Below are 27,468 nucleotides of genomic sequence, written 5' to 3' on the forward strand. Positions count from 1 at the left end.
CTATTACCTGTGTAATAGTTTGTCTAGTATTGTTGGGTACATTTAATTTCATTATTGCCAGATTGCTCTCCAGAAATACTTGTAATCAGTCAGTTATACCATTTAAGACAAATCTTTTAAATGCGAATTTTCCCTTAGTTATGGAAAGGTACAGGATATGTCACATAAGCAGTACCTAATGAACACCTGAAATGAACTTAATAATTCCCATATCACAAGATTTTTCTGAGGATTAAATGATTGAAGACAATAGTTTTTGCAGTTTTCTTCATAGTAAAACAGAGAGCCACGATATGTAAGTAAATGTGAATGTATTCCCTAAGTAATTAGATTTACCATTATTTGATGGAAAGTATTTTGTTCATTATTTAAGCTCCCCTAAAGCACCTCCTTAAGATTCCTGGGATCACAGATTGAAACCCCACTGAATTAAGGTATATAATACCATTTTAGAGCAATGTCTAGAATTTTTTTTAAAGACTTAATTACGGGAAACCTGGGTGGCTCAGTCAGTTAAGCATGTCTGCCTTCAGCTCAGGTCATGATCCCAGGGTCCTGGGATCAAGTCCTGCATCTGGCTCCTGCTCAGCCAGGAGCCTGCTTCTCCCTCTGCCTGCTATTCCCCGCTTGTGCGCTTTGCACATGCACCCTATCTCTGTCTGACAAATAAATCTTTCTTTAAAAAAATAAGGAATTTTTTACTTGAGAGAGATAATGGGCACAAGCCCAAGCGGGGCAAGGTACAGAGGGAGAGGGAGAAGCAGACTCCCTGCTCAGCCAAGAGCCCCAACATGGGGCTGGATCCCAGGACCATGAGATCATGACCTGAGCCGATGGCAGATGCTTAACCAACTAAGCCACCCAGGTGCCCCCAGTGTCTAGAATATTAAATAGCTCCTCGCTTACGTTTGGTTTCTTTTTCTTCTAACACCCATTTTTTGAAGTTCAAACAAATAGTGATATTTCCCAGAAGAACACTTAAACATGAAGATGTTTATGTAGGTCCTTGCTTCCATAAATCCTCTGTTGAGATTATAATCTCCCTTCCTGGTGTTTCTTTGAGGTAAGTTGGAGGGAGATGATGTTGACCTCCCTGGCTCATCTTATTGGCACTAAGCCTCTAAAGGAAAGCTGAAAGTAGTTACCTGGCCTCCAGTTTTAGTCCTGTGCTTTTACTTCAGGCCAGTGTTGGTCCTTTCCTAAGCCCTCCCACGCATTTGAATTGTGGGCCATCACAGAGGGTGGTTAGAAATGAGCTCATGTTGTGTGTATTGTATAAAGAGTGGGGCTGAAGCAGTCTCTTCCGTCCCTCTCCATATCCATTTCTTTCTGTCTCCACTCCCACACTTTCAGTTGGAATTTTTTTTTTTTTTTTTTTTTTTTTAAGATTTTATTTATTTATTTGACAGAGAGATCACAAGCAGGCAGAGAGGCAGGCAGAGAGAGAGGAGGAAGCAGGCTCCCCGAGAGAGCAGAGAGCCCGATGCGGGGCTCGATCCCAGGACTCTGAGATCACGACCTGAGCCGAAGGCAGCGGCTTAACCCACTGAGCCACCCAGGCGCCCCTCAGTTGGAATTTTTATTTGGAATTGTTATTTCTTAGTTCTTCACTTTTGATGTCTTGACTATTTGTTTTTCAGTGATCAGGAACCTCCCTATTCAATGATTACATTGCATGAAATGGCAGAAACAGGTATTCTTTTCTTAAAGTTTTCTTAAAATACTTTCTAATGAGTTAATGACTATGAAAAAATGTGGCCACTTTTTTTTTTTTTTTTTAAATAAGACTCCAAAAGTACTTAACACACATGATCATGAAAAAAAAGCCATTAGTGTATGGAAATTTTCCTGTACAGGGGTAATAACTAATAACCACTGTATACTGCATCCTGAATATATAACTATACTTCTCAGTATTGGTTTTATTTCACCAAAATTATTAAAAGAAAAATTTGGGGGGGGGGATCTGATAGATCTTTGACCATAGCCCTTCCAGAATGGGGAGGACATTTTTTGTCCCTCAATTTCCTAAGTGTCATTCTGAAATTAGAGCCAACTGCTTCAGATACTTAATCTTCTCAGTAAATGCCTATGTCATAAATAAGGTGCTGAAACTATTTTAGTTATAATTTGAGAACCCAGGACCATATCTTCAGTTTTGTCCAAAGAGGCCTCCAAATCACCAGGCTCCTATAAGTTAAGAATCTTTGGCTCTACCATGATGACTACAATTAATGACAATGTCCATGCCAGTGTTAGCTGCTTAAAAGCCAAAAGTGTTTCTACTTTGTTGTGAAGTCACCTTGTGTTATAAGTTCTGTATTTTCACATTTTTAAAATAGTCGCTCCATTCATAGAATCTTCTTGATTTGCTCTTAGATGAAGGATGGTTGGATGTTGTCCAGTCTTTAATCAGAGTTATTCCATTGGAAGATCCACTGGGACCAGCTGTTATAACATTGTTACTAGATGAGTGTCCATTGCCCACTAAAGTAAGTCAATACTTGGCTTTTATGAAATGGTCACCTATGCTTAAACACAGGATGAACATCCACAAAGACTTTTGACATAATGTGTTTCCTCTTTATACATTTGGAGTCTATTTCATTCAGTATCAACTTTATTATGTAAACTTGCCTTTTATTACTAATGAAGTGCTACATCCTCTTTCTGTCAATAGTTTACTATAAAGCTTTAGTTTAAAATGTTAAAAATGAAAGCATTTATATCTGAAATGGCAATCTGTATTTGAAATTAAAAGAGAACGTTCATAAAAGAGAACGTTGCTGAGCTGATTATTTTCTTACCCCCTGCTGAACAGTTTTCTCATTACAAAAGGTTTTCTTTAATGTTTCCTATTAAGAGAAAAAAACTGTTACACTGAAAGCGCTTGTGAGTCTTAAACATATTAAAGACTGGCATAACCTTGATTTTCCCTTATATAGAACAAAAGTATCAAACTTTCATTATCTTAGTCCATATGTTCTATGGACTACGTTTTTTCAAATTTTGGATGCTGGCATCTTTCATTTGTTTAAGCCTCAGACATTTAGGCACAACATGGAAAACATTACAGACAGAAGAGAAAAGCCTTTGGCCTAGTCACTTTGAATTGACCTTTGCCTAAACTTATAATGGGTTTCTTTTATAATTTGCATCAAAAACTCTGGTGAGATTTGCTCTTGCTTGATTAAAAAAAAAATTGTAAGTCACTTTTTAGTTCAACATTACTAAGGCCCTGTTATCAGTCATTTTGGCATTTGGGTGGATTTAGTCTGTTTAATATTTCAAGAGTATATCGTGTATTTTTTATACAACTGGTACATTTTGAATGAAGGGAAATCTTAACAATTCATGTAAGAAAACTTCCAGGTTGATCAAATAACATTTCCCATCAATAATGACCTCATTGGGTGGATTATATCATTTCTTTATGTTCCTTCTGAGTTAATTTAATAGCTGGCGAGGTAGCTTTCATCTCAAAATTATTCCCTTGGGGGAAAAAAGCCCAAGTAATCTATTTATGAAATCTACTTGTACATTTTTGTTTTTAGGATGCACTCCAGAAATTGACTGAAATTCTCAATTTAAATGGAGAAGTAGCTTGCCAGGACTCAGGTCATCCTGCCAAACACAGGAACACATCTGCGGTCCTAGGCTGCTTGGCTGAGAAACTAGCAGGTAACTGTGGGAACCTCTACCAGGAAAGATCTTCAGTTGTTCGACATAAAGGGGAAGACTACACTGCAGGTCTTTAAGCAAACCTGTTGTACCAGAAAGGAATGTCTTTGTCCCAACCACCACCACCAAAAAATACATAAATAAATAAAAGTTTAGGGATAGAACTTAACTGGGAAGAAATTACTCAAAGGCCAAAGAGATGAGTGCAATATAATTTAGCTTTGAGGATTTTCGGAGGGACACTTAAAAGAACAAGTTTTACTTATATGCTTTAAAATTAGGAATAAAAGGCTAAATTCAGTATAATAAAGATTATGTAGTTATATATTTATGCATATAATAGATAAGATACATGTATATATTTTATAAAGTTCAGCCAGATAGTGGAGAAATACTAAGTTGGGGAAGAGGAATAAGAACATTAAATTGGAGCAGTTCCTGAGAAGAGAAGCAGATACTTAACTTGCTTATGGACATGACCCACTTTAGGCAAGTTAATATCCAAATACAGGTGAATACCTCAGCTAGTTAATCACGTATGGTGAAAGAAACAACGGATTCAGGGTGCTTGGGTGGCTCAGTTGTTAAGCGTCTGCCTTCAATTCAGGTTATGATCCCAGGGTCCTGGGATCAAGCCCCGCATCAGGCTTCCTGCTCAGTGGGAAGCCTGCTTCTCCCTCTCCCACTCCCCCTGCTTATGTCCCCTCTCTCACTCTGTCAAGTAAATAAATAAAATCTTTAAAAAAAGAAAGAAAGAAAGAAATGAATTCAAAATCAGGACACCTGGATATTGGCTCTGGTTCTTCTATGTGTACCACAAGTGCACTGGAACGAGTCACTTCACCGTGGGTTCAGTTGCTCAGCTGTGAAATGGGAACACTGCTATTCCCTGCCTCAGAGCAGGAGGCTTAAATAAGACAATGTGCATGAGAGTAGCTGTCAAAGAGTTCACAAATCAATTTTATTATTATTAATTACTGATGAAAAAGAATATGGCCCATTTCATTATATCTCATGTTTGTTGTGTTGTCTAGGTCCCGCAAGTATAGGCTTACTTAGCCCGGGAATACTGGAATATTTGCTACAGTGTCTGGTAAGTAAGGTATCAAAGCCAGTTTTTCTTAGTCATCTACAACTGTGCATTTTTCTAAAATTGCCAGTTTAGCCACTGGCACAGAGAATGGAATCGGTTATAAATTTTATTTGCAGGTGTTTCCTGAGTGTTTATCTATTCCCTCCTATTTAAAAAAAAAAAAAAGAAAAGAAAAAATGAGGGTGGGATAGGAATTCATTACAAGCAAAAGCAGCTGGTCTGGTTTTAAATTTAGTCATAAGATAGCTACTATGACTGGCTTTTGTGTGTGTCCTTAGAGTCTGCCAAATGGTAGTAGGGACCTCCACAGTGGAAACAAAATTACATGGCATTCCCAGCCAGGAAACTGTCAGGTCAGATTGCCAGTGTCTATAAATCTCTACTCCTTCCCTCCCTCCCTGGCTCCCGCTCTTCTAACTGTTGCCATAGAGTATTTGATCTATTGTCTGTGAAGCTCGTGGTTTGTTGAGGTGGTGCTGCAGATCGCTCACATGGGCCAACTGCAGACTTGACTGGTCTGTATTTGTACAAGTTACTTTTGCAGGCCCAGTGAGCACTGGCCTTCTTCAACATCTGAAAGACCTTATTTCTCAGTACCTGTATGATAGGTACTTAAAATACACACCACCGTGCTAAGCAAGCACTGTGGGGATACAAAAGTAGTATAACAGTCCTCTGCCCTCAAGAATCTTCCTGATTGACTGAGGGAACAAAACTACCCTGCCCAGACAAACCACTTAGCCTCCATTTTATGACAGGATGTGAATAAGGGCAAAATCGTGTCCTTCAGACTAAGTACCATAAGAGTTCTGAGAGGGTGACCGAGAGGGGTGGAAGATAGGGATGGTGAGAGCTGAGAGAGCTGTGAGAAACAGGCTTCCTCATGAACTTGGGCCGTCAGCGGGATCACATCATAGATCAGGATTCGTCCCTGCATCCGGAGGGAAAATTGGGTTTCTTGGCTAAAGGCATCACCAGCAGAAGCCCAGAGATAGGAATGGCCATGCTCCTGGCATATTACAGAGAACCGTTTGATCAGGAGACAGTGTTCAGAGACCGGAGGATGGGCCTGGACAGCTTCGTGGGGAGGGCTTGGGGCCTGCAAAACCAGACAGAGGGATTGAAAAGTGGGTATGGCAAGAAGCAGAGTGCTGAACAGGCTTTACTGCGGGGTGGGCTGGTGGTTATATGAGCTTTGCAGAACCTTTGAGCCCCAGGGAAGTGAGTAGGAATCATCGGATATTCTGAGTTCCTTTGCTCCTAATGGAGCTGTGGGAAAGGATGGCTATGAGAAGGTGTGATGTTAAGCAGGAAGACCTTTCTTTAAATGGGAACCCCTGTGATGGGAAGTTAACTGTAACTGGAAGAGCGCTCTCCCACCCACCATTAGCATTTGTGCAGTTCCTTTCAGAGAACAGATTGAAAACTAAGCCATTAGTTGTTCCTTTCATCATTTATCATTTTGGAGCTTGGGGTAACCCTTTATGGGCTCTGAATAAAAGTCATTCTTAGCTACAATTATAGGTTTCTGTTTGCTTGCTTAAATGAATGTAAGAATGAGCATAGTTTTATTTTGCAAAACCCTAATACAAATGTTACTAAGTAGAATAACATAGTGCTTTTAACAAAATACTTTTGAAATCTGCATACCTATCAATGGACCTAGTGATTTCCAAAACACAATAGGAGATTTTATGAGACTCTATCTTCGTTCCTCATTACTAACAGTATTAGCAAACAGAGAATTGAGGACATAGAAGAGTAAAAGTTTTCTGACTGCTTCCAACAAATCTAGCACATACTGGGTACAAAGAGGAAATTGCTAACTTGCCACCTCTGCAGGGGAATGATGTTTTTGTTTTTTGTTTTTTATCTTTTATTGTCTTTCAGAAGTTACAGTCCCACCCCACAGTCATGCTTTTTGCACTTATCGCACTGGAAAAGTTTGCACAGACAAGTAGGTATAGTGACTTATTGCACTAATGATCTTCTGTATCGGTTGTTAAAAATCTTATTTTTCTTACTTACTGGATGAGCATATGCTTTGAGCCTCATCAGACATGCACCTGTTCTGTTTTTATGTGGATAGATGCCTCACGGCCAGTAAGATGTAACAGGGACAGAAGCCAAGAGTCTTCTCACCCAAAAATCAACACTTGTGACCATGGTTACTCACTTTTTATAGCTAAAAAGTTAGTGATGAGATTGCTACTTCCCAGAAAATAGTTGAGGCTCTTGGACTATGTCATTATTCTAGTTTCCACGTTTTCTGATGGCCTCTCCTCACTCCTTCCTATCCATTACCTGCCCCGCAAATCCTCCTATTCTTTCAGGGTTGATTCAAGTTGTCCTGTCTTCCCCAACAGGTGAAAATAAATTGACTATCTCTGAATCCAGTATTAGTGACCGACTCGTCACCTTGGAGTCCTGGGCTGATGATCCTGATTATCTGAAGCGTCAAGTCGGTTTCTGTGCCCAGTGGAGCTTAGACAATCTCTGTAAGTAGGCGTTGTCCTTTGTTAAAATTCCTGCTTCCATGTCCAAACCCATTCTTTATATAGGATCGCTGTTCTTCATCTTGTAATAGTGAGTGTGACACTTTCCTTGAAAAGGCCGATATTGTCGGTTGGCCGTATTGTAGCAGGAAAGTATTCTAGGGACCCTCCAGACGAAAATTATATGGCATAGTTCTAATTTCAGCACTCTCCTGTTCAGAAACTTTTACTGGTACCCCACTTCCTGGTGCATCCGGGCCGTTAATCAGATGGCAGTGTCCAGTCAGCTCTTCCCTACACAGACTGTCTCCTCACTCTCTTGCAAGCAGGCCCCAGTCATCCTGACCTCTCTAGGCCTTTCCCTCACTTGGAGTTCTCTCTCTTTACTCTTCTCCCTGTCCTGATACGGCTCTTCAAAACTCAAGACACATCTTTCCTACACCAAGAGGGCTGCTCCTGGCTTTTCCTTACCTCCTCAAGGGCTGCTAGAACTAAAACTATCCTGCTACTAAATCCTCACTCCCCCAGCGCAGTTAGCACATGTGCTAAGGCATGGCCGGATGTATGTACCCTTCCTCCTGCCACAACGTTGCGGAGAGTTGCTTTGTGCACAGCCTGTGTGGTGCCCATGACAGAATCATTCCAGAAAAGTAGAAGGTGCATTTTGTTGCATGCACAATAACAAATACAGGGAATAGAAGCAGAAACCTGGCAGTGCCATCCTAGCTTGTCCCAGCTAGGTCGTACAGCAGAAAGGCAAGGTTTGCAGTCTCCCTACCTGTTCTGCCATTTCTGGGCACCTCTACTTCTTAACTGGAATGGCAGCCCACGATGACGCTAGGTTTTTTCCCACAACAGCCTGACTTAGAAACATGACCACTTTTTCTTTTGCAGTTTTAAAAGACAGTAGGCAGCTGACCTATGAGAAAGTGGACTTGAATAGCATTAGGGCCATGCTGAACAGCAACGATGTCAGCGAGTACCTGAAGATCTCGCCTCACGGCTTGGAGGTAAAGCTTTCATGGACGGAACATGCGGGGGAAAGAGCTTGTTCTCATTTTCACACCCTGCTTCTGAACAAAGAGCCATTTCTTGCAGAGTAGATGGAAGTTTATGTCATATTCCAAGAGTGGGTAGAGGTGGAAGTGGCAGGGAGAGGGTGTTTGCGGTGTTGTTTAACTCCTTAATATCCCAGTTGGTGCCATACACATAGTAAGCACTGTTAATATTTGACAATGTGAAATTTTTTGTAGTTTCAAGTTTTTATTTAAATTCTAGTCAACATACAGTACAATATTAATTTCAGGTGTAGAATTTTAGTGATTCATCACTTACACACAACACTGGTGCTCATCACAACCCATTTAATACAGTCTCCCTCCACCCCACCTCCCCTCTGGCAACCCTCAGTGTGTTCCCTATAGACAATTTGATTTAAGTTAGGTCTGTTTTCAATCTCTGCCTCTTTATTCAGCTAAAGGTGCAAAGACTAGTGTTTATAAAAGAGGCCCTTCGTTTTTGAATGCCTGCACCACCAGTTATATCCTGGCCGGCGCTTCCCTCCTCCTCTATGTTGGAGATGTTGCCGATTGGTGGTGCGGGTTGATGAAAGCTGCTTATGTGTAGGACGTACCATCAGGCCCAGACACGTCAAGATTAAAGAGCCGTTCGAAGAGTGGCTGCAGACAGCTCTTTGATCTTACGTTATTGCCAAATGCCTGCCGTCGTTTTCTGCTTTCAGTTATTTTTAGGTACCCCATCTTATACCCTTCAGTGCCCTCCCCTCTCTGCATCCTAACAAGTGCAGGCTAAGGCCATGTTGAGGCATTCATAAAAGATTCTATGGGAAGGGTACTTCAGAAAGTAGCCCTCGTTAATGCTTACTGCAGCCATCTTGGAGGCCTTCCAGCCCTGTTAGGACTCCCTAGATGTAAAGCTACAAAAGAGATATGTGTGCTTCATTCTGTTTTGCACTTTGCGTCACTGAGGATGCACGGAGAAGGAAACGAGCGTCCACCAGAAGCTTTAATAAGGAAAAAGACATTCCACCTCTGGGTGTTCACCTAACTTCCACAGTCTCAGGCACTGATGGTGGGCTGTCGCACGCTTTGGTTCTGCCAGGCTCGCTGCGATGCCTCCTCTTTTGAAAGCGTGCGTTGCACCTTCTGTGTGGATGCGGGGGTGTGGTACTACGAAGTCACCGTGATCACTTCTGGGGTCATGCAGATCGGCTGGGCCACACGAGACAGCAAATTTCTCAATCATGTGAGTACCCTAGAGAACGGCGTAAACGGGGACAACAGCGGCTTTTTGGAGAGTGGGTGGAGGACACAAATTTTCCGGAGAGGTTTGCACGATGATCGCTTCTTGGGCTGGACCAAATGCTGCCAGACCCCTCACAGGGGTTTGCTCACCTGGCGCTGAAATAGGAAGACGCAAGGGAAATTGTCCCTTGGGTTTTTTTCCCCGTCTTGAGTTTTAAATTTGCACCTCGAGGTTGGGTGTTGGGTGTGTCCTTTGTCTTTTTAGGCTCTCCTCCAGCCCAGCCAGATCTCTGGCTCAGTTTTTATACTGGAACCCGTGATGCCTTTTACCTCACATGTAAGCTCTAAGAACTTTGTAGGAAATCTCTTCCTTTCATAAAATACTAAATGTTGGCTTGACTTCTTTTACTTGATTTTTACTTTGTAACTAGTGGGCACATTTGTTTTCAATATTTAGCATTTATCTTCTGTTGTAGAAAGCTGTCACGTAAAGAGGGAAGATGAAACCCGCTAGAGGAAGCAGGATTCGGCTACCACTACTTGCGTGTCCGAGGCTGGGGTTCCTCCCTTTCCTACAGATGTTGATTTCTTGCTAATTTATACCCTTCAGATGCCCAGCCTGAACAGCTTTCTTGAGTTATTCCAATTTTAAGCTGTTTGGAATTAATCCAGTTTTGATCTGGAATCTTTTATGGACATAGGATTTTTACCCTTTGAACTGGGAAAACCCCTTGGATTATTTTGTTCATCTAAACACCAGTCTCCCATATGGATGGGTTTTAGAAGTGAACCAAACTGAGCTTCCCTGCCAGGAGTGTAGTTTGAAAGGGCCCCTTTCAGTGAGGCTGTATAATGTCTTAGAATTGTGCATGGTGTTTTGCTAAACTCCTTGCTGGAGAGACAATTGGAGGAAGAGGGCCAGTAGAGAGGTCAGATTCTTGTCCAGGACAGAAAACTAGACCCCATCTACAACTGCTTTCTTTGGGAACTTTCCCTGATGAAGGGCCTCCTCATTGACTGGACCTTAAGTAAAACCTGGAAGCGTGGGGCTCGATTGTGGCACCATGAAGTCAGAAGTACATGGGTCTGGAGAACAATGCCAGTTAGTCTCTTAGTTCTCACCTTGGGCCCTGATTTAAAGCAGGTGGTATCAGTTTCCCTGACAGCCTACCCCAAAGGATGTCCTGAAGACAGTGTTTTTAGGACTTGGGGAGAAAAAGTCTTTATTTCCAGAGCATTGTCATTTTAGAGCCAATCATCTGATACCCACCACAGTGTTTACGGTCATAATTTCCATTTCCCGAATGAGAAAACTGAGCCTAAAAGAGGGACCTAAAGAATCTCAGATTAGAATTCAGGCTCCTTCCTGTTCTACAGTAGTTGTTTTCTTCACATTTGAAAATGGGAAAAATCTCAGAGAATTAGCAAGCCTCCTCCTTTGGATGTAAAAAATTGCTCCAGAACTAGAAGAAAGATGGATTCCTTTAGGGGGGAGGCTTTGATACAGCATTTGTTTCTCTTCATTTGCTAGCAAACACACCACAGATCTAGGTGTAGTATATCTGATTCTGAATATCAGAAACATTTTATTTTAATAACTGGTGAAGCTGGATCATTTTTTCTGGTGGATTAAACTGATTTCTCCCAATAGTTGCAAAAACTTCGGTTCCTCAAATTAAGAGGCTTAAAATCTGTTTTCCTGTCCTCTGAATTGTTTAGTAGACTTTTAATTTCTTTCTTTAAGTAATGAATAACATTTTTTCCCCTGATCCAAGTACTGGTTGATTCCCTGTTAGAAATCAGTGAAGTCTGAGATCTCTTTTCCCAAATGTAGGATTGTAATCATGTTGCCAAACTTAAAACTTTGCTTCAAATGGACATTGTTCTGGTAATTCTGAATCTTTTTGCTTGTACAGACAGGGTGTGGTTTTATGGAATAAGTCATCCGTAGATACACCCAGTTTCTTGAAGACTTGAAGTCCATCCACACTGCTTCTTGTTTTAACTCTTATTGCTTAGGCTTTGGTTTTGAAAAGATGATCAAAGTGTTGGGCTCAGAGATCAAGCATTAAAATGAGAAGCTTAGGGGTGGCTGGGTGGCTTAGATGGTTAAGTGTTTGCCTTTGGCTCAGGTCATGATCCCAGGGTCCCGAGATGGAGTCCTGCATCGGGCTCCTGCTCAGCAAGGAGTCTGCTTCTCCCTCTGCCTCCTCCCCTGCTTGTGCCCTCTATCTCTCTCCCCCCCACCCCCGCTTGTGCTCTGTCTCTCTCTCTCTCCAGTGAATAAATTTTAAGAATCTTAAGGGAAAAAAAGAATTTAAAATAAGAAGCTTAAGGTAGCCCTTGTTCAGGTCACCTTAAAGAATATTTTGTCTTACTGTGTTGTATATTTTTATGGAGGTTTCGGTAGAGCAAATCTTTAAGGTACATTTTGAGTTATCTAAAATATCTTTTGCCTTTTCATAAGCATCTACCATGTGACAGGTCTTTCACATACTGTCTCTAATCTTCTCAAGAATTTGGGAAGGTATTCTCCCATTTAAAGATGAGGAGAGTAAGGTTCTGACAAATTAATTTACAGACTTGCCCATTGTCACCTAGCCCTCAAGGGGTGGAGAAGAATCTGAACCCTGGTCAAAATAACCCATGCTCCTTCCCCTGTTGTAGCCCCTTGCCTTGGAGAAAATGACTCTGCTATCTTAAACAGAAAAGGGGAATAACTTGGAAGCCTGTTAGGAACTCCCAGAGTCTTGAGGGGTTTGGAAGCAAACGGGCACCAAGTTAACATCCAAGAGTCAAGAGACAAAAAATACAATAGCCAGTGTTTTAGGGGCCAGGATGCCAACACCTCTCCCACAAGTCCCTCACCATCACTCCATGTGGGGTCACTCAGACCACCCTGGGTGTCTGCTGGAAGGGTCCAGTTGGCCAGGCCTACATCCTACCCCTCCACCTCCAGAGCAGGAAGCAGGACACTGTGTCTTCATTACACTCCCTAAAACCAGAGGGGGTTAGAATGCTGGACAGTAGAAAAAAGGATGGTGTTCACCACATGAGAAATGATTCAGAATATTTCCTAAGTAACAAGTTATGGATAAAACTTTCTTTGTTTTGGGCACCTGGGTGGCTCAGTTGGTTTAGGCGACCACCTTCAGCTCAGGTCATGATCCCGAAGTCCTGGGATCAAGGCCTGCATTGGGATCCCAGCTCTGCGGGGAGTCTGCTTCTCCCTCTGACCTTCTCGCCTCTCATGCTCTCTCTCACTCTCTCTTTCTCTCAAATAAATAAATAAAATCTTCAAAAATTTTTAAAAGAAGTTTCTTTGTTTTTAGTAATGTTTTCATTACTAAAATATACATGACCATAAACAAGTAGATCAAAATGATCACTCCAAGTGCTAAGCTAGCTACCCTGTTGTCTCATTTACCTGTCTCAATCAATGAAAACCATAGTTAGTCCTGCTAGGAATGTTTTCAGGGTGACAGAGGGTACATCTAGATTGCTCTCTGAGATGTCATCTCAAAGGGATTTTTAAAGTGCGTCTCTGCTTGGCAGAAGGACCTACATCATAGTCTGTAGAGTTGATCTGTGGTTGAAATTATTAGAGTTCCATGTTTGTCCCACAATGTTGCTGTACTGTGAAATTCATCCCAGGATGGAAGACATTGCGTGGTAAAGTCTGCTCTTAACCAACTCTTGTCGCTAGGAATCTTCTAGGAATTTCTTTCCATTGTTCCATCGAGGATTTTGTAGGACATTAGAAAGTGAAGGTAGAAAAGAATTGCTTGCCTTTGGCTATGCCCAACACCCATAAAATAAAAAATAAATTTTTTACAATAGGTTTTGAAAGGAGGCAATAGCAAGGTGTTGTTTCTAGTAGATTGATGAATTTCTTCTCTGCCTGAAGACAAGTAGATGCAAGTTTACTTAACTCTTGAATAGTCTGAGTAGTGCATTCAGAATAGCTAGTTCAGAAGCCTCACTTTGGAGAACACTCACAGAATTCATTATATTGTAGTCTTAAGTAGTCAAGGAATGTGTTTTAGTCTTTTCTCCAGTTGATCTCCTCACTGGGGCACCTGGCTGGCTCAGTTGATAGAGCATGCAATTCTTAATCTCAGGGTCATAAGTTCAAGCCCCATGTTGGGCACAGACCCTACTTTAAAAAAAAAAAAAAAAAAAAAAGGTGGATTCGATCTCCACTGCATTGTTTATCCCCATAAAACAAGCAGACCATCACCCAAACCTGAGATCTTACTTGGATTTGGCCCATATTTTCAAACCTTTTTTCCACTAAGAATCTTTCACTATTGACCTTTAAAGATAACAGCTATCTGATCTACATGGTTCTTCTGTTTTTTTTCACAAGCACTTAAAATAGGCGCTCCTGGTGGCTTAGTCAGTTAAGCATATGCCTTCGACTCAGGTCATGATCCCAGGGTCCTGGGATCAAGCCCCATGTCAGGCTCCCTACTCAGTGGGGAGGCTGCTTCTCCCTCTCTCTCTGCCTCTCCCCTGGCTTGTGCTCTCTCTCACTGATTCTCCTTCAAATAAATTAATAAAATCTTTAATTAATTAAAGATTTAATAATAATTTATTAATTAAAAATTAATAAAATAATTTCTTAAGATCCCATCCATGTTTTAACTATAAAATAACTGAAATCGTTAAAAGGCAGTAAGTAATAAAAGGAGCTGCCACGGACCTAAATGATGCTCCAGTTGAGCTCACCTCAGGATAGCTATTAGTCCATCATCCACTATAACCTTTCTCTTGTCTCCAGTGTTGAAATTTCTGAGCATGTGGTTGCTATGCAGTCTACTACATGCAAGAGAGACATTTGCCCAGCTGCAATGAAATGGAAAGCACCAGTCTTGGAATCAGAAGATTCCAGCATCCAGACGTGACTTTCTGAGTAATGATTTGCCACTGGGCAACATGGTTGACCTCTCGGACCTTTGAACCCTCTATCTCTTCTTAAAATGTAGTATCATGCCACCAGTCTCAGAGTGGTTAGTGAGGATTCAGTGAACTAACACATGTGAAACCCGGGAGATACTTGTTGGTGAAGTCATTATCTAGTCACAGAGAACCAGGCCTTGAGGTCAGAATTTTGGTATCTTCCGAGAACCATAGACTCCCTTCATCCAGAAAGCTTCAGATTCCAGCCACCAGGTTGATGGTTACAAAAGACACACCATCTTTTCCCAGAAAACAGCAGGCAGAGCTTGCTAATCTGGGCCCTATCTCCCTCCAGGAAGGCTACGGCATTGGGGACGACGAATACTCCTGTGCTTACGATGGCTGCCGGCAGCTGATTTGGTACAATGCCAGAAGTAAGCCTCACCTGCACCCGTGCTGGAAAGAAGGTATTCATTCCTCTCTGTCATGAATTTATCAACCAGGTGAAGACATCTGATTATGATGAGGCATCTGTGATGTTAGGCCTTAAAATATTTTAATGGACAAAGATGTGATGTGTAAAGGGATATGAGTCTTTGTATTCCCTGTCGTGGATGTGAGCATTATTCTTCCTGATAAGTTCACTTCTGGTGGGGCCCTTCCTTTAGCAAAATCATTTCAGGCCTCCCTGCTAGACAGGGAGTCTGCTTCTCCCTCTTCCCCCATCCCCCCCGCCACTGCTTGTGCGCTCTCTCTCTCTCTCACGCACTCTCTCAAATAAATAAAATCTTAAAAAAAAAAAAAAAGATAAATATGAATTCTAGTTTCCTCAAACTCACAACGCCAGGATCAAGTGTAGCACATTCCACGGACTGAGCCAGCCAGGTGCCCCCTGGGAACATGCTTTGAATCAGCATCCAGGGAGATACTGAAGACGCTGACATTGTAATGCCAGTAAAATGAGGAGTTTTCAGAGCGAGATAGGAACAGGCACTCTTTAGTGGCCACATTCTGGTCCCCTCTAGAGCAGCTTTTAAGGACCACTTGAGCACTTTCAGCCTCAAATACACCTGCCCAGCTTGCGTTGTCCAGACATCAGGCTTGGAATGCTGAAGGGGTCATGTGCTGTCGGGACTCTCCTCATGGCTCCAGGATTTTGGCAGGAGTATATCTTACCAATTTACCTTATGATCTCTTTTGCCCCAGTCAGTGTTCATTCTGTCCAAGACCTTAGACCCATGAAAACATTTATTAAGGAAAGATTCAAGCAGCAAACTTAGAGCCATGCAGTTTGTTAAGGGGTTTAAATTATTGAGTCTTTTTACCCCCAACTAAATACAGTGAAAACCCCCCTGCTATGGCACCATTGCCCTGGAGGATGATATTCTTGGGGGGGCCTTCTGGTGGCCCTACTTTGTTTGAGGATGTAGAGCCATGTAGTAGGGATGGAGCCTCTGGAAAGATTTTACTCCCAGCTTTGAACAATACAGGGGAGAGAACTGAGCTCCTTCTCCAAGCATCTCTTGGTTTCCTGCCCTGATTAGCATTATAGATGTCAACTGAATTTTCATACATGCTAAAAGAACAGGAATCTGGCCACTGCTGTGAGGGGATGGCTCCATTTAATTAACTCAGTTGACAGTGTGGGAAAAGAGAAAACTGGAAAAGCCAATATAAGCCCTCCTTTGAACAGCTGGCAGGTTCTTAAGGGAACATAAAACCTCTCCCTTTAGCAGACCATAAGATAGAGGCACTGTCGGCAAAGATTGCCTCATTTGTGTTTTTAATAATTTTCAAAAGGATTACTGAAATAATATGTGTAGCATAAAACTGGAAAATGGGGGAGAAAAGCAAAATGAAAATCCCTTGTAATCTTTTTTAAACATTTAAAATTTGGCATCTGTATTTTTTGCTGTTGTTATATGTCTTGAACAGCTTTCCAGGTTATTAAATAACATTTTTTTAAAAAGATTTTATTCATTTATTTGAGAGAGAGAAAAGAGCATAAGCAGGGGAAGTGGTAGAGGGAAAGTGAGAAGCAGGCTCTCTGCTGAGCCAGGAGCCTGATGCAGGGCTCGATCCCAGGACCCTGAGATCATGGCCAGAGCCGAAGGCAGATACTTAACTGACTGAGCTACCCAGGCACCCCAAAATAACATTATTTTTAATAGCTTTTTCAATAGCCCATTATATCATTGAACTATACCAGCCAGTGCCCCGAGAGGTTGGAGAGTTACATTTTTTATTTTTATTTTTTTTAAACTATGATGAAATAGTATAATAAGCCATTCTGGTTTCCCAGGATAAACCCCTGGAAGGGAAACTCTTCTGCCTGGGTGATACAGGACTTCATGGCTTTTGCCATCTATTGGCAAATTCTCCTCCACCAGCTTTAAGTATCCATATTCCTTATCATTACTGTATAATTTCATGTGCTTACCTTTGACAGTTAAAAAAGCAAAAACTGGGGCACCTGGGTGGCTCAGTCATTAAGCGTTTTGGCTCAGGTCATGATCCCAGGGTCCTGGAATCAAGCCCCCACATCGGGCTCCTTGCTCAGCGGGAGAGCCTGCTTCTCACTCTCCCACTCCCCTAGCTTGTGTTCCCTCTCTCACTGTCTCTCTCTCTCTTTCCAATAAATAAATAAAATCTTAAAAAAAAAAAAAAACTCTTAAAAAAAAGAAAAAGAAAGAAAAAGCAAAAAACTTTGAGTGAAGATGAATGGTTTTTTATATGTATGTATGTGTGTATGTATGTATGTGTGTATGTGATCTGCTTTTGGACAGTTGTTACCTCTAGGAGTTAAAACTCACTTGAGAGGCAAGGAAGCACAATATTTTGACCTTGCTATATTTCACTAATCCCAAAATGCACATTTTCCCACATTTTAACATCCTCGAAATTGGGATGCAGCTTACAATTGAGTAATTAGCAGCATTTTCTTCTTCATGGTACATTAAAATATTAGGTCAGCTGCAGAAAAAGCAAGGAGGATGAATGTGTTAATACGTAGCTACAGGTGCAGATTTAATACAGTGACATAATTAACCCTTGAGACACTGAGCAGAACTCTGGCCGTGGTGCACACCCTTACCCTAACAATGTTCCACTTTATCCACTAGGAGACACAGTGGGATTTCTGTTAGACTTGAATGAAAAGCAAATGATCTTCTTTTTAAACGGCAACCAGCTGCCTCCTGAGAAGCAAGTTTTTTCATCTACTGTGTAAGTAGCTTTCCTCAGTCAAAAATTTGGTAGATTCATGGAATTCACTTTTCTCCAGAAGAAGACTTTTTCTATTTATGTGGTCAGTTGTGATGAGAAATCATTTTATTTCGAGTCATTGGGGGCCCATTTGATCATACCTGCATCTGTCTTGAAGTTTGATATAGGAAGATGAGGGCAGGATATTGTCAGGGTTACAGTGCTGTCTAGGTTAGTAAACAGAATCTGTTACCCTTCTTTTCTGCTAGGGTACAACATCTCAAAGCCACTTTGTGTATGAGCTTTATTCTGTTTTCATGAATTCTCTTGACCTCTGTCCTTATTTTTATTTGTAGGTCTGGATTTTTTGCTGCAGCTAGTTTCATGTCATATCAACAATGTGAGTTCAATTTTGGAGCAAAACCATTCAAATATCCACCATCTATGAAATTTAGCACTTTTAATGACTACGCCTTTCTCACAGCTGAAGAGAAAATCATTTTGCCAAGGTAAGGAATCTGCTTAGGCTGTCTGCAGACTTTCATGTGCCTCTCATGGGAAGCTGAAACAGCAGTTCCTTGAGAGACTTTTTTCAGCTTTTTATAAATAATTTTGAAAACTTGAGTAAAATGGATGACCTCCTAGGAAATAAAAATTACACAAAGAAATCTCGGAAGAAATATAAACAAACCAGTTATTATTATAAAATTAATTGAAACAAAAAATAAGGGGTAAGTCCCAAAAATACCAGATCCGGCTGGTTTCACAGGAGATTTCCACCAAATTTTTAAGTAACAGATAAATTACTATTTAAAATGTTACAGAACCCTCAGGGCACCTGCGTGGCGCAGTTGGTTAAGCGGCTGCCTTTGCCTCAAGTCATGATCCCAGGGTCCCGGGATTGAGCCCCATGCCGGGCTCCCTGCTCAGTGGGGAGTAATGCTTCTCCCTCTCACTCTCCCTCTGTGGTAGGTCTCTCTCTAGTAAATGAATTTTTTAGAAAATGTTACACAATCAGTTGCTCCTCACAATCCCAGGCGAGCAGTTCCTCCTGCCCCCCTGCTTTAATAAATTCACCTTTTTGCACCAGAAAAAAGAAAAAAAGTTACAGAACCCAGAAAGAAAGAGCACTTCCAAATAGTTTTTATGAGCTAAATAACATCGGTATAAAAACCAGACAATGTAACACATGCACATACATGAAAAAGCCCCTCCAACTAACTTTACCTGAATGTCAGTGAAAAATCCTAAATATCAGGAAATCAAGTACATCTTTTAATGCGCTTTTAACTTTGGGATTTAATGAAACATATTTCTTTTTGGGTTTAGCCACATGACAAAGATGCCGATGCTGTTTTATAGTCCTTAGGACAGTGAATTTTACCTGTCGTGGGTAAAATTTCATAGCCCTTCCTTGCCAGAAACTGTGATTGGCATTAATTATCTCCTTGGATGAATACCTGCTTTTCTCCCTTATGAGATGACATGATCTGTTCCTTAAGCTGGGAAAGACTCCAGCAGCTTGCTGGCAGTGACCTCAGTTTGAAGTTTGTTTCACGATATGAGCCAAAGGTTATCATTTTTGATTTTAACAGAGCTGCTTTCTGGGCCTGTGTGAGGAAGAAAGTTCCTGCTACTAATGCCACACATGTTATATCAGTGACAGAGATTGCTTCAGCATTCACAGAGATCACAAAGGCCATGGTGTAGCCAGGGTTGGGCCGTCATGCCCCTGAAGGTATCTGTAACATACTGTTATAATCCTCACTCCTGTTTTGTCTGAAAAAGCAGGTCTGTAAACAGCCCTTCTGGGCTGTGCTTCACCTTGGACTCAGTGTCTCAAGGCTGAAAAGCGGCTCAGCAGTTTCCAGATGAACCAGAAAGTGTCACATGGTGACCCAGCAGCATTGCCTGTGACAGTGGAACCTCTATAATATTGAAGGAACAGAAGGGCCACTTACATACCACCTCAGGGACCGGAGGGTCATTCCTGGAACTCCCCTTCAACTTGTCTTGGTCCTGACAGAGATTCTGAACTTTAAACTCTTCTTGGTGATGGTCTGAATACCTCACTTGTCTGTCATACCTTGTTCTTTTTTTTGCTTAACCTGTCAGCTTGGATGTAGCCCAGCAATCGGCCTGCCTTGTGACGTACACCCTGAGAGGGGAGGGCAGGCCCCAGCAGTTCCGCTGGAGGCTGGCCTCGGTTCACACTGCTCCAGCATTTAGGGAACCGCCCCTGTAGAATTAAACTTTGCAAAAGTCAGATGGCAATAGGCGTCACCCGTTAAAAAGTCTCCTAATTTTATGGGCAGCTTCTCCGTAGTCTCGTAGTTCTCTGTCAGCTTGGCCCCAGGTGCAGCCCGCCCCGAGCGAGAGGGAGCCGCAGTCGAGGCGAGCTTCCATTGCCCTGCGCTGACAGTGACACCAACATGGGAGTCAGGGGAGGCTGAATGAGGGGTCTCCTCCAGGCCGCAGAAGCCGCCTGCTGCTACCTTGCACCCCTTTAACATTCCAGTTGTCCCACATTATGTGTTGTGACATTAGGTGTGGATATGCCTGAGACCGTTTTCTGTGCCATTAATATCCTCAGCCTGTGCTCCAGAAGCTTCTCTTCAGCTTGTTATTCGTTTACTCATTGGAATATATTCCTTTCTGGTTTCCTGGCAAATCAAGGCCCTGTGACTATCTGGAATCTTGTAAATTGTTCTATATTGTATGTACTCTCTTTCTCTCATGCTTTTCCTTCATTTATTCTTTTTTCCCCTTCTTAACCTTTTTGTTATGTGAAACTTCAAATACCCACAAAGGAAAACAAGAAGAGCACAGTGAAGCACCATATCCCCACTTTTCAGCAACAATAGTCATCCACTCACGCCAGGATGTAGGAGACCTGCAAGCTTCCTTCATCTGTTATTAACTCCATTGTCATTCCAGGTTCCCTGGCCGAAATCCCAGAGTGTCTTTGACACCTTACTTTCTGCTATTCCTAGGTCCTGTCCCTCAGCACACCCTGGGAGCTGTGCCTTCAGAATACATCCCAAATCCAACTGCTGCTTATCACCTTCACTGCTGCCACCATAGTCCAAACTGCCGTCATTTCCCACCTGGATTATTTTTGCCCTGCCCTTTAGCTGGTTTCCTGTTCCTGCCTGGGCCCCCTTCAATCTATTCAACACAGCCTCCAGAAGGATTTTGTTACAGCTTAGATCAGATCATGCTCCTCCCTGCTCAGAAGACTCTAGTGACTTCTCATTTCACTTAAGATGAAAGCTTAAATCCTTACAGTGACCTAGGAGGCTGTACGCAATTTGTCCTGTCCTCTCCCTTATTACTTCTCTGATTTTATCTCCTATCCTCTCCCATTTGTTCATGCTCTTTATTCAGCCACCCTGGCCTCCTTGCTGTTCCTGAAACATACCAGATCTATTATGGCCTCAGGGCCTTTGGCACTTGCTCTTCTTGCTTCTAGAATGGGCCAGTGTGTGTTGTCCAACACCAGCAAGCAATTAACTCGATTCCAACACCGTCTACCTGGAGATAGTGTCACATCCCACTGGTTAAGTGCTCAGTCCTACAAGGCTGCCCTCTGCCCTCACTTCGAATGCCAGTTGTCAGTTCAGATTTTACAGTGCTTCTGACTATGTCTAAATTGGAGGTTCCCATGATTCCCTCATTAGGTTTGATTAATTTGCTAGAGTGGCTCACAGAACTTAGGAAAATAGTTTACTTACTAGTTTACAATAAAAGAATATAATAAAGAACAGATGGAAGCTATGCAGAGGCAAGGCATGTGGGAAGGGGCAAGGAGCCTCCATGTTCTTTGAATGGACCATTCTCCCGAAAGCTCCACATGTTCACCAATCCTGAAGATTTTCAAACCCTCCCCTTTTGTTTTTTTATGGGTGGCTTCATTATGAAGATGAGATTGTTGAGAACATTGGTCATTAGTGATTGAACTCAATCTCCAGCCCCTCTGCCCTCCTGGGAGGTGAGGGGAGGAGTGAAGTTAGGAGTGAACCAACCCACTAATTACAAGGTTGGTTCCCTTGACAACCAGCCCAAAACCTAGGTTAACTAGGGGCTTTTTAAAGGTGGCTGATTAACATAACAAAAGAACTGTGTTGCTCTTGTCTCTGGAAATTTCCAGGGTTTTAGGACCTCTGGGCCAGGAACCCAGATGAAGACCAAATATATATTTATTATAAGTCACAATATCACAAATGGTGTCTCTCCAGATATACACAGGTCTCATTCCCTCACACCCTTCCTGTCTTAAATGTCACCTTCCGTGGCTGCCATATTTAAAATGGTATCTCCCTGCTCCTCCTGTACAAACTACCTTATCCTTCTCCCTGCTTTTTGTTCATACTGCTCATCAGCACTTAAAATTCTATATGTTATACTCTTTCGCCTAGTTTCTTTCTAGTCTCCCTTCACTGGAGTGTAAGCTCTCTGAAGGTAGGGATATGTTCTTAGTCTTCTCTTCACTACTGCATCTCCAGGCTTTGGCCCAAGGTGAACAGAGTGAATGTTTCATGTTTCTCTTGCCCAGGCATCAGGGTTGTACTTTCAGCAAAGCAGTTCTGTCTGCTTTTCCACATCAAACGGAGTCAAAGTATGATGCAAGGATTCTAACCGTCTAGTCAGAAGAGTCTGCGCTAGACTAGCAATAAACACCTTGAAATTGTTTTATTTTTAAAGATTTTATTTGTCAGAGAGAGAGCATGAGAGCACAAGCAGGGGGATGGCAGGCAGAAGGACAAGCAGATTCCCTGCTGATGTGGGATCCCAGGAGCCTGAGATCACTACATGAGCCAAAGGCAGATGCTTACCCGCTTAACCAACAGAGCCACCCAGGCATCCCAACACCTTGAAATTGTATAAGAACTTGTGTATGTGCATTTTCTTGGAAAAGTCTCCACTGCTTTTCATCAAACTCTCAGAGCTGTAGGACTTAAAAGTGAAAATTTGCTGGTAAAATAAAACTGTACTAGCCTGAGAATCAAAAGATTTGAATTTGAGTCCTGAATCTTTTTCCCATGTGTGTGACCTTATGCAAATCATTTCCCTGAACTATGCCTTTGTCTGTAAAATGGGAATGACCCTGCCTCTGTCATTCTGTAGTATAGAAAATCACTGTAAGGTTGAAATGAGATGCGTGTATGAGAAACTTACTGGACAAAGTTAAGGAATACATAGTATACTTCACATGAACAGAGTATTTTCAAAGCATTTAATATGCATCACTGCTAATAGGTCCATGTATTTGTTGACCAGATAAGTTTCAAACTACATTTTCTACTCAGGCACAGGCGTCTTGCTCTGTTGAAGCAAGTCAGTATCCGGGAAAACTGCTGCTCCCTGTGTTGTGATGAAGTAGCAGACACACAACTGAAGCCATGTGGACACAGGTGAGAGGGTTTGGTCATTTCTTTTGTGTATTACATTAGGCAAAATTTCATCCTATTCTAGAAGTGCTTTTATAGTTGTTGGAGAAGAAGGAATTTCACGCTGTCCAGGGTTCCTCAAATTGGAGTCAGAATTAAATTTATATGATACAGATTAACAGGAGAAAATAAAATTTAGTTTTGTACGTATGGGGAATCCACACAGACACAAAACTCCAGAGACAAGCAAAATGAGGTATATATGTCTTCATAAACTAAGGAAAGGGTAGGGGTCTGGGAGTAAAAAGGGGAGGAAAGCCATTAGCAGGAAGGTGAGAGAGGGGATGTTTGGAAAACAAAGGTTGCCCAGTTATGCAGGTAAGTTTCTTAGTGTGCTAATAACTCTTCCTGGTAACAGGTCCTCTATTTAAATTCTTTTTAGGCAGTTGCAGGGAGGTCAGAGTCTCTCTCAGACCTTGATTGTTTTCAGCTCAAAGTAATCCGCATGTCTCTGTGGCCCATCCTGGGGCTGCCTGCCCTTGGACCTTGCACAGTGTTTCTAGTTCCTTAGCTGTTCATTAAAGTTGATTATATACAAATTGGGCTGAATCAGAAATTAGTTTGCCAGGTAGTGAATGGCTGTCTTCTAGAAAGTACCTGAAGCTGCTTGATGAAAGGCCTCTGTTTTTATTTTGTTTACTCAGTACTGTTTTTTTTTTTTTTTAAGATTTTATTTATTTATTTGACAGACAGAGATCACAAGTAGGCAAAGAGGCAGGCAGAGAGAGAGGAAGGGAAGCAGGCTCCCTGCTGAGCAGAGAGCCCGATGTGGGGCTCGATCCCAGGACCCTGGGATCATGACCCGGGCCGAAGGCAGAGGCTTAACCCACTGAGCCACCCAGGCACCCCTCAGTACTGTTTTTTAATACAGTTTTCACCTCACAAAATGTAAATGCTTTAATACTATTTATGAGCCTCTTGGGAAATCCCTTTTAGTTTTATTTTTATAGCCTCCTTATGTGCAATTTACCCTCCTAACCATTAAGAAGGCAGTGCCTCCCTCCCATCTAACCAAGTTTCAGCTATATGAGAGGAACCAGAGGGCAACCTGGATCCTACAGAAGAGTGTCCAAACACCAGCAAGAGCAGCAAGTACAGTGGCCCCCAAGAAGGCCTCCTGGCTGAGGTTGGAAATGGGAAGAGGAGCCGGGCGGTGTGCTGGCCCTAACTTGGCCCATGTGGACTGACTGGATGAGCCGTACCCAGGCTGATGTTCCGGACCAACTCCCTGTAACTCCTCATATCCCTTATTCTGCCCTGTTCTCCCCCGCAACCTTTTACATTTGATAGAGCTTTAGCCACTGGGTCTCCTGGGGTTCCAGAGCCTGCAGGGATGGACCCCAGTTTGTCACCTTAAGACGTGGCTCAGCCTGGGCCTTTCACTCTGCCCTGCTGATTTTTGCAATGCACGGTTAGCTAATTGGCTGTTAAGGGAAGTGCAGGCAGTGTATCTCATGTCACCCTTCGCTGTACCAGTTTCTCTTCTGAAAGAAAGGCACAGTGACTCCAGCTGTGGCTGGAGTCGCTTGGCAGCAACTCTGTAGCCCAGAATTCTCAGTTAAGCACCTTTGAAGGTTTCAGTCATTAGAGCCTCACAGGCAGATGCAAAGTTTAAAGAATGGATATCTCAGCGCCCTTTTTGATCTTTGTTTCTGGGAGGTTGTAAAGGTCCCAAAGAGCAGTATCTGGTCTTACTCATCTTTGAGCTTTCTGGCCCTTCTCAGTGGTTTTGCACACAATAAGTGTTCAGGAATGGGGGCCGAAATCTAAAAACTTAGAACCAGGTATCTTAAGTATGAGCAGTCTCCATAACAGATAATTGGAAGAGGAAATTTAAAGAGTTATAAGAGAATTTAGCTCAACTTTCAGCAGCAACAACAATTTTAAAGTGGGGGAGGAGGCAAAAGGAAATCTGGATAAATTGAATGACTTGAGCTGACCCTGGGAAGAGATGGACAATCTAAGTATTCCTGTTACCATAGAAAAAATTGAGATGATTATCAAAGCTACATTTGCACTTGTACTGTTCCCTCTCCCCCGCACCCCCATCCCCAGCAAAAACACTAAGACCAGATGGTTTCGGATGAATTCTTTCAGACTTTCAGGGAATAGATAGATTCTATATAAACTTCTCCAGACCAGGGCCACGTGGCTGGCTCAGTTGGTGGAGCATACAACTTTTGATCTTGGGGTTGTTGTGTAGAGATTACTTAAATGAGTAAATAAAAACTTTAGGGGGAAAAAAAGGCTAAGAATACATATCAAGAGATATGTGGTGCCTACAAGAAGAAAACTTGTAAGCTACTAAAGAATGCAATACGAGGCTTGAATAAATGGGTCTGTTCTTAGAAGACCTCTCAGTGCTGTAAAGGTGACAATTTTCCCTAAACCAACTTAATTTGGCTCAACCTTTTTTTTCCCCTAGAAATAGAAATGCTAATTTAAAAGTTTATGTGATATAAGGCAAGAAAATTCTGAAAGAGAAGAGTTATGGTGGGGACCCACCCTATCTACCACATCTTAAGATATATTAAAATGCTTATAGTTTACTCCCAGTATATGAAAAGAATGACAGAACAGTGGAACAGAATAGAAACCCAGAAATGGAACTAACTACATACAAATGAAAATTTAACATATAAAGGCCTGGACACAATGTCAGTTCTGCAGTGCAAAATGGACTGTTTAATATTGGGATAAATGGCTAGCTGTCTGGGAAAATAAGTTGTGTCTCTACCCATATATACACATCTGTAAGTTTTTGCTGTGTATGTACAAACTTTTTGGAAGAATGTACTTGCAATTTTTTACTTATTCCTCAGAAGAGGAAATGGGGAATCAGAAATGGGAGGGAGACTCATTGTTGGTTTGTATATTTAGTTCCTTTTTTAACCACATGTAATGATTACCCTTTCACTGAACGAACTTGTTAATATTTCAGATTGAGTAGGCACATTGTCAGTTTGCCTTTTGGAAGCACTAACCTAACCAGCGCTTGTGTCTTTCTCCTCAGTGACCTGTGTATGGATTGTGCCTTGCAACTGGAGACCTGCCCGTTGTGTCGTAAGGAAATAGTGTCTAGAGTCAGACAGATTTCTCATATTTCATGACACACGTGAAGAGGCATCATGGACTTATTTCTACTCAATTCCAGCCAATGTTGAAGAGAAAAACAAAAAAAAAGTCTCTAATCAGTTGTGCGCACATTGAAACTTATAGCCATGGCCAGATTTTATGCTAAAAATGGTAGTTTGTCAAAGACAAAATTCTCTTAGAATCTAACCCAACTTGCCAACCCTGAGAAATTCCTGTTAAGGCCAAGGAAAGCTGAGCGCTAACAGCGAGGCCTGTGGTCCTTCCATCAAAAACCATAGGAGACCGTGCCCTCCCGAGTGCTGAAACCACACCGGAATTCTCCATGTTGGGTGCATTTGATTGTTTAACAGAATGTTTTGTCTCATTCTAAAGTTTTTATTTGGGGCAGAAGTCATTATGGAGAAGTAAATGACAGCATTTCTGGGTTAAGCATAACTCCCAAGTTGGTCAGAGAGACAGTGGTATGTCAAGCGTGGATATTGCACTGCAAGACTTGAATCTATAAACTAGAACCACACAGGTCAATTCTACAAGCAACATGGAGGGCCTGAAAGAAGGTGCACAGACTGTGGAAAAAAAACCCCAATTTTTGATATTTCTGTGATTCCAAAGAACATTGTAGTTTTTTTTTAACTGCAGAAAACTGGTGGTATTTTCACATTCATGGTGTTTCTATCCAGTTTCAGTACCCGCTTTTTCTGAGGAAAAAAATGTTTTAACAATACAGGAGGAATTCTTAAATTAATTGCAATGTTAGACTGGAGCAAATTTGGTATTTAGGGTATTTGTAAGGTACCATCAAATCAGGTTTTTTGTTTTTTGTTAAAAATTTTTTTTAATCAGTATTGTTTTTGGAAGTAATATACTTTGAAACTCTTGAACTAACAGTCTCAAAAACTCTTAGAGGACAGTCTGAGAGCGTGTATTTCTATTGTTTTAAATAAATACATGTTTTTGAATAGTAAATTCAATCATGGATTGCTGATTATGTCTTCATCAAAAGTGTTAATCCCTCTCAGGGTCTCTGGTGAAGACCTTCAGGAGTTTGGTTTTTTCTCCCAGAAAATTGGAAGGTAGAATTGTAAATTCATAGAACTTATTTTATAATGGTGTACCTCAGCAGCTGCCTTTCAATTTATGCCAAGTCCTTACTGAGTTTATACTTGAATAGTAAATATGTCTTCTGAGTTTTACAGTGTCTTAAACTCAATGCACATTTTTTTTTCTTCCTTTCCCACCCTTTCTTGTTTGTAATTCATTAAACTGTCCTGTTATAGAGCTGA

At 41.8% G+C, this 27,468-nt stretch overlaps 1 protein-coding gene across 2 annotated transcripts in view; it reads left to right on the plus strand.

Moving 5' to 3' along the window:
- The window catches only part of LOC111157370 (ring finger and SPRY domain containing 1), a 45,199-nt gene extending 17,731 nt beyond the window's left edge, over positions 1–27,468 (plus strand). For both annotated transcript variants that reach the window (XM_022518722.1, XM_022518723.1), the window contains exons 3-15: positions 1,641–1,693; positions 2,380–2,492; positions 3,555–3,681; positions 4,716–4,774; positions 6,665–6,731; positions 7,141–7,272; positions 8,164–8,279; positions 9,391–9,534; positions 14,791–14,902; positions 17,558–17,660; positions 17,996–18,148; positions 22,949–23,053; positions 26,103–27,468. In XM_022518722.1, coding sequence (XP_022374430.1) covers positions 1,641–1,693; positions 2,380–2,492; positions 3,555–3,681; positions 4,716–4,774; positions 6,665–6,731; positions 7,141–7,272; positions 8,164–8,279; positions 9,391–9,534; positions 14,791–14,902; positions 17,558–17,660; positions 17,996–18,148; positions 22,949–23,053; positions 26,103–26,199 — 1,381 coding nt within the window. In that variant the 3' untranslated portion in view covers positions 26,200–27,468. The remainder of the gene's footprint in view (positions 1–1,640; positions 1,694–2,379; positions 2,493–3,554; positions 3,682–4,715; positions 4,775–6,664; positions 6,732–7,140; positions 7,273–8,163; positions 8,280–9,390; positions 9,535–14,790; positions 14,903–17,557; positions 17,661–17,995; positions 18,149–22,948; positions 23,054–26,102) is intronic.

The sequence above is a fragment of the Enhydra lutris genome, unplaced genomic scaffold (genome assembly GCF_002288905.1).
Source record: "Enhydra lutris kenyoni isolate GAN:26980312 unplaced genomic scaffold, ASM228890v2 scaffoldscaffold54, whole genome shotgun sequence".
Lineage (NCBI taxonomy): Eukaryota > Metazoa > Chordata > Mammalia > Carnivora > Mustelidae > Enhydra > Enhydra lutris.